General features: G+C 43.0%; 1 protein-coding gene across 2 annotated transcripts in view; it reads left to right on the top strand.

Moving 5' to 3' along the window:
• LMAN2L (lectin, mannose binding 2 like) overlaps positions 1-6,278 on the top strand; it is a 39,640-nt gene extending 33,362 nt beyond the window's left edge. For both annotated transcript variants that reach the window (XM_073622073.1, XM_073622074.1), the window contains 2 exons: positions 1,337-1,456; positions 1,548-6,278. In XM_073622073.1, the coding sequence (XP_073478174.1) occupies positions 1,337-1,456; positions 1,548-1,690 (263 nt within the window). In that variant the 3' untranslated portion in view covers positions 1,691-6,278. The remainder of the gene's footprint in view (positions 1-1,336; positions 1,457-1,547) is intronic.
• Positions 6,279-13,351: the final 7,073 nt, after the last annotated feature.

Below are 13,351 nucleotides of genomic sequence, written 5' to 3'. Positions count from 1 at the left end.
ATGGTGATGGGTGCGGGCCATCTTCCCCCTCACTCATCTTCATAGCTAATCGGGAGAAGGACGCAATCGCCTCCGCAGCGGTAAGCAGCGGAGGACACCGGAGAGCTGCAGGAGGGGCCCCTCTCCCGCCGCCGTTTTAAAAGTGATCTCGCGGCGGAGACCACTTTTATCTGAAAGTGGACCGCCCGCTGAAGAGGAGGATACCGTGGGTTATGATAGCTAGCTGCTGCCATAACGATATCCCTCTTCAAACAGCCAATGTATAACAACGGAGGGCGGTCCGGAAGTGGTTAAATATATGGGGTTTTTTTTAGCAAACACCCTAGGGAATAAAATGGCGGTTATTGCAACTTTTTATGTCACATGGTAATTGCGCAGCAATTTTTCAATTGCAATAAATTTTTTTTTTTGGGGGGGGGGGGGGGGCATTTTTATGAATAAAAACAGAACCGTAAAGTTAGCACAATTTTGTATACTGTGACAGATGATGTTACGCCAAGTGAATAGATGCCTCACATGTCACGCTTTAAAATTACGTACACTCTTGGCATAAGACCCCACATCTCTCCTCCAGACTGGAAAGCATCAGATCAAAAAAAAAAAAAAAAAAATGAACAATCCGACGCTTTCTAGCTGAGTAAACTGCTTTGTTTACTTCAGTCCACCCGTGAGTCATCTGTCCTTCGGAAATCTGTCTTCCTTCCTTCTCCGGGTTCATGATCGCACGGGAGAGCCCGGAGAAGCACCGGAGGGTGACGGGAGGGCGAACCCTCCCGTCGCCGGTAAGAACGATCATCATTCTTACCGGCTCTATGCAGGCGCTATTTTTAGCGCTGTAGCGCCTGTAAAGCGCCTCAGTGTGAAAGTAGCCTAACACAGGAAATATGTTAGAACTACAGAACACCTCTCCCTCTTTCCATCTCATAGTCCAAAGCCTCGTACACACAATCATTTTCCTGCTGAACTGTCCATTTCTGGATGATTTTTGGCCGTATCTACCCAGCATAAAAGATTATGCAGAAAGGGAGCAAATAAGAAATGTTCATTGTTGGCTATCTGCATATTTTTGTGATCCATTTTACCACAGACCTATATAAGGAAACACTCAGTACAGATGGTGCATCAAGTGGGAATTAAACTCAGAAGCTCAGGTAGAAATTTGGGGACTGCTGTTGCTAACTTTTGAAAATTTAGTTTAGAGGGCTGTTCTCCTCCTCTTTTTACTTTTGTAGATAATAGAACAGTCTGCACATTTAAAATCTGCTCCGCAAGGTCCCCTTTTGTCTTGCTGCTTTTCTCATGTTTTTATATCTTGTATCTATTGACTTTTCCACAGATAACCACGACATCATATCTATGAAATTGTACCAGATCACTGTGGAGCGTACCCCTGCAGAGGAGAAGATGGACAAAGAAGTTTTTATCCCCACTGTGGACAACCTGAAGCTACCAGGAGGTGACCACAAAATTCACTTGCTTTCTTTTCCAGATTTTTTTTATTGTGTGATTTTATAACAATCCATGTATCTTTTTCTTATCCATTTCAGTTAATGAATCCTCGGAGTCCATGAGCAATTTTGCCATTTTCCTCATTGTATTTTTTTCTCTGCTCGGTCTGGTCTTCGCCGGTGTCATCTTGCTAATTGTATATAACAAGTGGCAGGAAAGAAGTCGCAAGCATTTCTACTGAGCGTGTGGCACGGAAACTCGGAGCTTTGCTAGGACCTACAGACAGAAGTCTGTGAGGAGAGTCATTCTGTGAATGAACCAGATTGTTATCCTGTAACTTGTGGCAACAGAAGTAGCCAAATGTGCTGCCTATATTTCTTTTTTTTTTTTCATTTGTTTGACACTGGTTTTATGTTTTTTATAAGCTGCTACTGAACTCAGTTTGTATATCCCATGCAGTTTTTACCCTTTGTCTACCCGTCACTCGCACACACTGCCTAATCAGTCATTTTGTGATCATCCTGAGAAGACAGCCTGTCACTTTACTGCATACTTGTGACATTGATGAAAAAATAGAATACATAAGTGGGCAATGGCATAGGTACTGGTGACTGCCAGACACCCATCTGTTTTTAACGGGTTGCCTTTTTATTAAAGTAATAGGCTGGTAACTAGTCTAAGGAATAACTGTTTTTACTGTACGGCAGTGACAGGACCTCTAAGAACAATCATAAGAATGCACTAGGTAGGTGTTATTTTTGCTTCCTTGTTCTATATAATTACCTTTTTTTTTTTTTTTTTTTTTTTTTTTTTTTCTAGCTTTATTTTTCATTTATATGTACATGGCACACAGACTTTTTGCAAGCATCTTTAGGAATGGATGCCTGTTGTGCTCCATGTCATTCCAAATGGAGAATTTGTTGCTGTTATTCTACATCTAGATCCACCATGCTTTTCCAGTGAAGCAAGTTCCACCTCTTTTTACAGGATACTCGGTCATTTATTGCAAATGCAAGCTAGAAAACAAATTAAATGTGGATCATTTAGGACTTCAGAGTTGTATGCGCTCTGAAAAATTGTTTTTTTTTTTTTTTTTTTGTTTTTTTTTTAATTATTATAGTTTAAATAGCTGGCCAGGAAAGCTGAAACTATCCAAAGACAACAGTTTTTAGTCTACACCTCGTTTATCTGCATAGCTTATATATTTATCAGCTGAGAACTGCTATCGGACCTTAAACTGCAAAATATTATACCATTTAGACTTTGTCACTTTTATGCAGGGGTAGAAACCACTTGTGGGGTTATGTATATGGATCTGGGCAACCATTTTGATATCTGTTTCTGATGTAAACCAACAAACCAGCACAAATTAACTTCTACTCCCGAACAGTTGTGAGAAATGTATCCAGTTACATATCAACCTATTGAGGCTCCATGCACACTGGACGTTAAAATACAGTTAAAAAACCGTCGGTGGCTTTGCAATGAGTCTTTTAACGTTTTTGCAATAGCGTTTATTCACTTTTTTTTTTTTTTTTTTTTTTCAATGAATCAAAAATGTTAAACGCTGGCGAGTCACGTTTTTGAGCCTTTATCAACGTTTATGAGCGTTTGGTGTTTTTGTGGTCAGGAAAACAACTTCTGAACGCGATTTTTTTGGCGTTCAGAAAACAGCCCGTAAACGCCACTGCTGATAAACATCCAAAAACTTCCATGTGTGCATGGACACATAGGATAACATAGAGGGGAGTTTATGGGCTGTTAAAAAAAAAAAAAAAAAGGGCGTTTATGAGCTTCAGTGTGCATGGAGCCTGAATCTTGTCTTCTTTTAAAGATCAGTTCACCCCAAGTTTGTGTTTCAGTTTTGGGTAAACGCTATAGGGTTTCTTTTATCAGTGTCTTAGAAATAAGTCACCGGGCTACACACCCGGTGAAACTAATGTGAGAATATTTAAAGGATTATCCTGTTTTGCTTTATGAATTGCTGTTTAGTGCCTGTATATGGCTTGAAGGCGACTCTCAAGCTGTCCCTGATGTGCATGAGAAGTTCTGGCCCTGTCAGCACTTTTGCTTATATACCTCACTTGCCTGTCCCATGCATGTTACCATTGCGTATATCTGCCCCTTATCCTTCCTTCCTTTTTTTTTTTTTTTTTTTTAATTCCTGAAGTGACTGATAAACCTATGCGATAGTGAATTTTTTGTGCATTATCCTGGAGTGGGCCCTTAGGCAGTCTGAAAAACCATTACTGAACCGTAAAAGGTTACTAAAAATCTCCATGCAGGTCTTGCCTTTCCTCCTTCGTTGGAGAAGAGGCAAAGTACCAGATGTGCCCCATCATTTGCTTATAGGTGGGTCCTAGTGCTCAGTATTCAAGTAAGGATTCTTAAGCTGGTTTCAGTTGGGCAGATACTGTATCTGCCTTTCTATGGCTAGTTTAAAGCTCAACTCTAGGCAAAAAAAAAAAAAAGTTTTTATAAAAAAAAATAAACTAGTGTAAATTCCAAAACGTTCCCTGCTTGTCAGCCAGCATGCTGAGGTGTTTTTGACCTAGCTGTGCATCTGCTGCATTGGAGGTCAATTATTTGGCTGAGTTGTCTGAATTACAAGACTGGCTGATTTTGTTAGGTAAAACCGTTCCCACGCATGTGAGCTGTGCATTTACTTGCTTGATGGGTTTTCAGCATTAAGGGCTCATTTATGCATTGCCCTCTCAAGAGTGATCTGCAATGGATTACTTTTTCGAGGACAGTTGATAGGTGGTGAGGAGGTGTTATGTCTCCTCCTCAACACTTGTTTTAACACCTAAAACACAGTTGCAGTGCGGCCGTATTCAGTTGCATAGTTCATGTTTGGTGGGTGGTACTTCCTGCTGACCTGAATTAGTGCTTTTTTCTTTTGTCGCAATGTGATACCAAGCATTGTGGCCAAGGCATGTGTTTATCCCCTTGTACGACTGCCTTTGCAGCTTGAGTGGGGGTTAAATCTGTTCAAGTCCAATGCATGGATTAGAATGCAGACAGATGTGCTTGGAAATCCATGCAGTCAGCCGCCTGTCATTGTGCAGCTCCATGGAAGTAGCCTGTTGAAATCAAACACCTCTGCAACCTGCATGGTTGAAGAAGGCCCTTCGTACAGATCAGTAGGTCTGTGTGACTCAGGCCTTAACCTGTATGTCTACCCTGAATGTTGGCACAGTAGCAATAAACATGGCTGCCAGGTATAAGGGAGTGGTAGGAAGGCACTGAGGCTTTCTAAGGTAGACTTGTGGAATGGTACACACTAATGTGTTTTAAAGGCTTTAAATTTGACTTGTGAAACATCATTTCTCATGCAGTACTAACAAGCGGCACGTAATAGTTCCAATACTTTTTGGGCTATGACCACATTAATTGGGTTATTTATTTAGGAAGCACATTGGTGTGGGATACTGGCACAAAGACATCCATTATAAAGTGCATTACAATCAAACTATACAATCTCCTTTAAGCTCTACCAACCACTATGTAGTGCAAGGGCCTGACCGAGAAACTGGGATTAGAGCAAGTTTATCAGCCAAAGATATTTGCCATTTACTTGCTATTGCTTAGGAAAGCATTTCTCTTATCTGATCTCTAGCTTCAAGGCCTGGTTAACACCAATGCATTTTTTAGTGTGTTTTCAGTTTGCAAAAATACACCACAGTCCATTTAACATGGTTTCCTATGAATGTAGTTCACATCTGTGCATTTTATGGTAAGGGCCAGGGATTGTTTTCTGTCTTTTTGGTTCCATAGACTTCAGTGGATCCAAAATGCGTATTGAAAAATGTACCTAGAATATGCAAACTGCAACCTGCATAGGTGTGAATCAGGCCTTAAACATAATCTGAGATAAATGTTCTGGTTGTTAGAACAGTGGTGAATAGCAGGTGTTAAAGTACTGTGACACCATGCAGCCTGAGTATAAAATGGGTCTCCATACTACTACAGTAATATGTCTGTAATAGCTGGTTGTAGCAGCGGGGTTTTTCTTTACAGCCTTTTTCCACACACAAGGGGGTTGATTTACTAAAGGCAAATCCACTTTGCACTTGGAAGTGCAGTCGCTTTGGATCTAAGGGGAAGATCTGAAATCGGGGGAAGCTCTGCTGATTTTATCATCCAATCATGTACAAGCAAAAATGCTGTTTTTTATCTACCTTGCATGTCCCCCTCGGTTCTACAGCGACTGCTTTTCCAAGTGCACTTGTAGTGCAAAGTGGATTTGCCTTTAGTAAATAACCCCCTAGGTCTCTTAACAACACTATTCACCTGGCTTGAATTCTGCCATGGAATGTAGTAGGGGAGTAGGATAGTATCCCCAAAGACAGGTTAGTGCTCTGTCTAGCTCATTGTTTTATTCACATTTTTTTTTTTTTTTTTTTTAAATGTGTACTGCCTTTTGCCTATTTGTTAAAGGACTCTGTATTTCTACGATACCTTGTAATTGTCTTATGCCAATACATTACTATATACAACAAAGAGATTACGTTTGGAATTAACGCTTCAATTATTCGTTGAATTTCTGTTACATATGGTGCACACCACTTTGCTGCAGGTTGGGGATGCACAAGCCTACAAGGCTGTAGTTGGGCTTTTCTACTACCCTGTGAACTGTGCCTCCTGGGTTTGTGCATCGTACACCCAGAAACCAACCTTGCATACTCAGATGGTTCATGTCCATTTCTGGCTCAGGGAAAATATCTATCCGGGTGTAGCACTGAACTTTAAGCTGTGAATGTGTCTTTTGCTGCCTACATCTCAAACCTGCCTGTGTGTTTTCAATAAACCATCTTCTGGCAATAGTACCTACTGCTTGCATTTATTTTATTTCTTACAGTGTCTTTGCAAGAACCCCTTTTTTTTCCTCTTGGTTACAGGTGAAAAGAATTTCATGTAAACATTGAGATACGATTACATACACGACATTCCCATAACACAAATTTTATATTTAAATTTCACAACCAATGCTTTGAAAAGGCAGCTCCTCTTCCTTTGCCTTCTCTGGTAGCTTTTGAAGGTAAATAAATTGCTGGTGTTTGAAAGCTGACTTTGGGGTCTTGTTTGTAGCAAACAGAGGTCAGGGATTGCTCTTTAAATATCTGGAATCTGACCTTCATGTGCTGCATTCCAGACAGTGGGGATTATTTACTAAAGGCAAATCCACTTCACTTGGAAGTGTAGTTGCTGTACATCTGATGGGGACATGCAAGGAAGATAAAAAAACAGAATTTTGGCTTGCACATGATTGGATGATAAAATCAGCAGAACTTCTCCTCACTTCAGATCTACCCCTCAGTTTTACAGCGAGTGCACCTTTTGTAAATAACCCCCATTGTGTACTGGTGTTAGCTGCAGGGTACTATCTAATTCCAGTGCCATGGCATTTCATCAGTGCTAGGCTTTGTCCTACTCTTTGCTTCTACATGAGAGTTCTAGGGCTGCTGGTATATTTTGTTTGAGGCAGTCCCATTAGCGCAGTTACACTCCTGACCCCCAATAATGCAACATTCTGTTATTGTTGGGATGCCAGTCCAGTCCTTGACCAGGCTGTTTTTTACCTGGCACTGAAGAACAGGTTGTGCCTGGCCTAATGGCTCTGGAGTCTCCTGATCAGCATCCTGGAACTTTTGAGTGATTCAGATATCCCTTCAACACTGGATGTCTTGACTGTACGGGACTTGGATGTTGGAGGAATTTCATTGTTAACAGATTGAAACTTCAGGTACTCAAGTATTGATGCAGAAAAGCAGACATGTGTAGGAAGGCATCCTTGACATCCATAGATGCCAGAAAATACCCTGCCTGACGGGTAGCAATGACTGACCTTGTTAGATGTCATGTGGAATTTTTGCATTCAAAGAAAGAGACAAAGAACATTTTAGGTCCAGCATGGGGGTGAATGCCTCCACTGGCTTTGGTAACTTGGAGGCCTTAGGGGACCAGGCCTTGTTAGAAGATGGCTTGGAGGTCTAAAGGAAACAAAACAAACTTTTCTTAGACTCTGATGTAGAAGGTTTGCTCGGCTAAGACTTAGGGGTTCATTTACTAAAGGCAAATCCACTTTGCACTGCAAGTGCACTTAGAAATGCAGTCACTGCATATCTAAGAGGAAGCTCTGCTGATTTTATCATCCAAACGTGTACAAGAAAAAAATGCTGTTTATTTTCCTTGCATGTCCCCCTCAGATCTACTGCGAGTGCACTTGCAGTTTAGTAAATTAACCCCTTAGCCTCTCCCTCCAGCAATTTGTTTAATAAAGTCTAGGAATGTGCCAAAGAGGTGTTCCCTGTCAAAAGGCATGCACAGTAAGAAGTACTTCTTGCATAGCTGTTCTGCAACCCAATATTTAAGCCAAAGGCTCCTTCAAATGTTGACCAAATTAGAGACACACATGTGGGAAACTAGGTGCTTAACATTCACTAGTCTGAAAGCAGGACTGTTGGCATAAGTTCCACTTGTTGGAGCTCAGAAGGATCCATCAGAATTGAACAACAAACTTTAGCTATATCCTTAGCCCAGACACGTTAAACATTAACCTCACCCTTATCTTAATTGCAGTAAAGCCATCTTTAGAAATATTTCGTAATGTCAATCAACAGACAGATGCTGATAGATACTTACAAACTTTTATTCTTCGCATACCTTACTTTTCTTTTCCTCCCCAATCTTCCCATGAAGGTCATTTTCACTTAGGGCAGATGAATCCATCTCACTTTACTTCCTAGAACTCCAAGTCTGCCTCCTGGAACATGTGACAGTGCACATCCGCTGTGGAAGTGGAACAGGAAGGGATATATTGTGGCCCCTGCAAGAGCGGGGATTTAAAAATGTTGCAAGAACAGTTTAAGAAAAGAGAAAGTGAAGTAATGGGTCTGTGGCTTTCAGAGACAGAGGGAGGGACATCCATTCTCCTAGGACACTAGCAAAATACGGACACATGTCCCCCAATAAATGATTTAAGAAATAGAAGGTAATTCTTTGGGTACTGCTTGCCACCCAAACCAAGGCATAAGGGGCTCAATTTATGAAATGTTATCTACCACTTGAAGGTCAGTAAATACTTCATAGCGTTAAGAGAATTTAAAACTCTACTAAAATACTGCATGCGCTTTCTCTATTACCTTGGCACCCTTAGCAGCCAGTGCATAGCTGGTAGTTAAGGAGCTGGTGCCCACCACATCCTTAAAGAGGAGTTCCACTCAAAAATGGAACTTCTGCTTATCGGTCTCCTTCCACACCCCCCCCCCCATATTTGGCACCTTTCAGGGGGGGGGGGGAACGGGTATCTGTTTTATGACAAGTACCGTTCCCCACTTCCAGGAGATGGGGCTGCAGCCTGGTCTCCTGGAAGTTCGGCCCCCCTCTGCAACTGGACCAATTAGGAAGCGCAGCGTGCTTCGCACATGCGCAGTAGGGAACTGGCTGTGAAGGCTCCATGGTCGGGTTCCCTTACCAGGAATGGCGGCGGTTGCACCTGACCTGAAGATTGGCTAGGGTGCCAAAATCGCTGGCTCCCTGGACAAGTAAGTGTCCATATATTAAAGGTAAGCAGTATTTGTAGCTGCTGACTTTTAATTTCTCAAGTCATCTTCCAGGACGGCACACCTGAGAGATGAGAGGCTCATCCCCACAGGAAACACAATCAATCAACAGCTGTTTTAAGTCCACACCCTTCCCCTTGATCCTCAGTTTTTGATTGTGTTTCTCCCTACACGGCAAAACTGTTTGTTTTTTTCCAAAATGACCGAAGCCTGGGGCTGGTGGTCTCCCCCTGGGAGCCGGACCAAATGCCTGGGAAGCCTCTGGGTCTGGCAGGGTATATTTATCCTTCCCGGGGGGTTCCCCTATCCTATCTTCAGGGGGGGCAGCAGAAACTGGGAAAGCCCCCCTGAGAGCTGAAGGCCCCTGGGTACAGTGGTGTACCCAGAACTTCAGGGGCCTTTATCCTGTCTCCCCCCCTTACCTGTCCGGACGTCCGTTCAGACGGGGGCGCTGGCCATTGGTTCTTTCCAGGGGGATCGTATCCCCTGACTCCTGGGTCCCTGGTAGCTAGCGTGGGCTGCTGGGGAGGGCACCGCCTGAACGACCCGCGTTCTTACCCAGAAGGGAAGGCTGAGAGTTAGCAGGAGCAGGCGCCCACATCCTCCTTTCGAGGAGGCACCAATTCACTATGGTGAATGTCTGCCTAAACCACCTCAGATGGGAATGAGGAACGTACGGCATTGCCCCCCCCCCCCCCATGTGTATCTACTGACTGGACAGTGCAGGACACAGCCTAACCTTGCAGCTCCCTAAGGGGACAGCAGTTGGGGGGGGGCGCACTTTGGCAGCTATCCTCCTTGCGTGTGGACCATAAGGATGGAAAAGCAAGCCCGGTGGCTGTGGCAAAAGGGGAAGACGACAACAGTGAGTCAAAAATCCCCAATCCCAGCCAGATAGTTTCTGGGCATTTGAGATAATCTCCCCTGGGGTCTGGATTCAAATAGCCCAGAAGCTTTTGCTAAAGCCACCAGCCACAGCTCCCTCTTACATCAGAGTAAGGTATGTTGGTATGTATCAAGGTAAGGTCTGCTCAGGCCTACAGCACACCACTCAGCGCCAAATGGAACAATTGATGTCAAAAGAGAGCAAAACTAAAGACTGGGGGAGATGATAACACTCAGTATCTATGCAGAGTGATCTAAAGGACAGCAGCCGTTTTAGAAAATCATAAGATTAAAAACAAATATTATTAATAATAGTGTATATATAAACCAGACGAGTAGACATATACTACAAACAGCGCTAATTGTTGAGCAAAGATAAATATAAAATCATGCGGCCAACTACGCACAAAAGCAATCAAACAGAGAGGTAGAGAGTCTGTGAAGTGCTCAGAAAAAGTCCATCAGTGACAATACAGTCGTATCTTAGTGTGCGCCTTCCACCGGTCAGCAGAATTTCACCCTGTGTTGACACTCTCCCCCTAGGGGATCGAACTCACCAGATCTACTAATTTAAAAAGCCTCCAAGAACAAAAGGTCTTCTCAGCACCACTCTCTCAGTACCGCTCCTGGGGGTTCAGGGGGGGGCCACAACTCCAAACAGATGAATGCCAGAAAGAGAAAATTGTGTGCACATAGCGTAATTCTGTTTATTAAATTGTACCCCACAATCTTCATAAAAAACCCCTCATTCTATATACGTACACAATAAAAGCAGTTAAACAAGCAAAAACGTATATGGGTAGCGTGTCACCGTTCAGAAGACCAGCCGATTCGATATCCAGGGGAACAGGTCACTTCCTGGTTGTGGATCGGGCCGTGGTGGAACGCATACCTCACTTCCGGCGTCGTGTAAGCCACGCGCTGACGCGTTTCGTCATATCCTGACTTCGACAGAGGGCGTGGCTACACGGCGTCATGCAAGGCTTATATCACCCGCCCCAATCACAGCTACCAATCGCAGAACATCCGGCCCGACGTCAGGCGCACGACGTCAGACAAGGAGCTCAGCGGTGGTTCAGCATAGGAAGAAAGGGGGGGCGTGTCAAACCTAGCTGCACATAGTCAGTGACTGTGGCGATGTGTCAGGATCAACGAGCGATCGCTCATCTCATAGGTCCACACAGCGCACAAACCTACACAGTCACTAGCCGGCATAACAAACAAATATCACTGCAATACAAACAGACATGATTACATAAACTTAAAGATTACTCAGATATCAACATAATCTTAATGATAGAGCAAACACTTACAAGCTATGATTTCATAAATATTTTCAAGCATAAGAGAAATTAGTTAAATAAACAGTATATATTAAAAATCATATCCCGATAAAGGACATGCAAGTAAAAAATAGATAAATCAATATAAGTTGAATTAATATAGATTAAAAAGCATCAGTATCAAAAAAAGGAATATAAATCTATATCCCTCGGAGATAACAGCATATCACACACATATATAATAAAGGTCATAATGAGGGTCATGCAAAAAATGACATTATAAATAAATAGTAGACATTGATTAAAAAACTCTGCTTCAGAGATAATCATTGCTCAGTTAATAGACACTGTAATCATTAAAATTACCAAAAAATATTAATACAAAATTACTTTTAGGAATCACTGATAAAGCAGTTGATGTCTAGGTCAACGTTTAACCCCTTTGGCGACAAGGTATCAGCCAGGAATATCCACTGGGTCTCTCTTTTGGAGAGATCACGAACCAGATTAGAACCCCTCCATTTCTGCTTGAGGTGGTCGATACCCCAAAACTTAAGACCCGACGGGTCCTGATTGTGCTTAAGTTTAAAATGTAAAGAGACGTTGTGGTCTTTAAAGCCCAGTTTGATATTGGCTATGTGTTCAGCAATTCTTACTCTTAGAAGCCTTTTTGTGCGCCCAATATAAATCAAATCGCACGGGCATTGGAGAGCATACACCACATGCGACGTATTGCATGTGATGAATTCACCAATGGCAAATTCTCTGCCATTAGAGGTCGACCTAAAGTTTTCCACAGCCCTGAGAGGCCTATTGACCTCTCTGCAAGCTCGACATCGTCTACAGCTAAAAAAGCCTTTTCTGTCCCAGATAGTGGGCAACCTGGACGGGGGGTCAAGTACTTTCTGCACTATTTTATCGGCAATACTCAGAGACTTTCTGTAAATAAACTTGGGTCTGCGTGGCAAGACCGAGTGTAGAACTCTATCCATCAGCAAAACATGCCAATGGGACGCAATAATGTCCTCCACCTCCCTATACTGGGAATGGAATTCTGATATAAAGCTCCATTCGTGGCTTTCTCTAGCCATTACGAGTGGAGCTTCATCAAGCAAGGTGGCTCTAGGTTGGAGAGCCAGTTCATGTATAATGGAGTCCAACATCGTCTCTTGGTACCCCTTCTCCATGAATTTTTTCTTTAAAACTTGGGCTCAGAAGACCAGCCGATTCGATATCCAGGGGAACAGGTCACTTCCTGGTTGTGGATCGGGCCGTGGTGGAACGCATACCTCACTTCCGGCGTCGTGTAAGCCACGCCCTGACGCGTTTCGTCATATCCTGACTTCGACAGAGGGCGTGGCTACACGGCGTCATGCAAGGCTTATATCACCCGCCCCAATCACAGCTACCAATCGCAGAACATCCGGCCCGACGTCAGGCGCACAACGTCAGACAAGGAGCTCAGCGGTGGTTCAGCATAGGAAGAAAGGGGGGGCGTGTCAAACCTAGCTGCACATAGTCAGTGACTGTGGCGATGTGTCAGGATCAACGAGCGATCGCTCATCTCATAGGTCCACACAGCGCACAAACCTACACAGTCACTAGCCGGCATAACAAACAAATATCACTGCAATACAAACAGACATGATTACATAAACTTAAAGATTACTCAGATATCAACATAATCTTAATGATAGAGCAAACACTTACAAGCTATGATTTCATAAATATTTTCTTTATTTGGGATGGTACTAGTGATAGTCTCCACGAATTTTTGAGAGAACTTAACTCTAACACTAATAATATTGTTTTAACCAGTGAGGCCAGCCAGAGTGACATACACTTCTTGGATGTCACTATTTTTAGGAAAGGGAATTGTCTGGCAACCAAAGTTTACTTTAAGCCCACCGACTCTAACAGCTACTTACCTACCACGAGTGGCCACCATCCGATGTGGCTTAAGAACATTCCCAAGGGCCAATTAACGAGAATAAAAAGGAATTGTTTGGAGGATACAGATTTTTTAGTGCAAGCCAAGTTTTAAAGAAAAAATTCATGGAGAAGGGGTACCAAGAGACGATGTTGGACTCCATTATACATGAACTGGCTCTCCAACCTAGAGCCACCTTGCTTGATGAAGCTCCACTCGTAATGGCTAGAGAAAGCCAC

The sequence above is a fragment of the Aquarana catesbeiana genome, linkage group LG03 (assembly GCF_042186555.1).
Source record: "Aquarana catesbeiana isolate 2022-GZ linkage group LG03, ASM4218655v1, whole genome shotgun sequence".
In the NCBI taxonomy this organism is placed as follows: Eukaryota; Metazoa; Chordata; class Amphibia; order Anura; family Ranidae; genus Aquarana; species Aquarana catesbeiana.
Note: the sequence above shows the minus strand (reverse complement) of the source record. Positions and strands in the feature narration are given on the sequence as shown.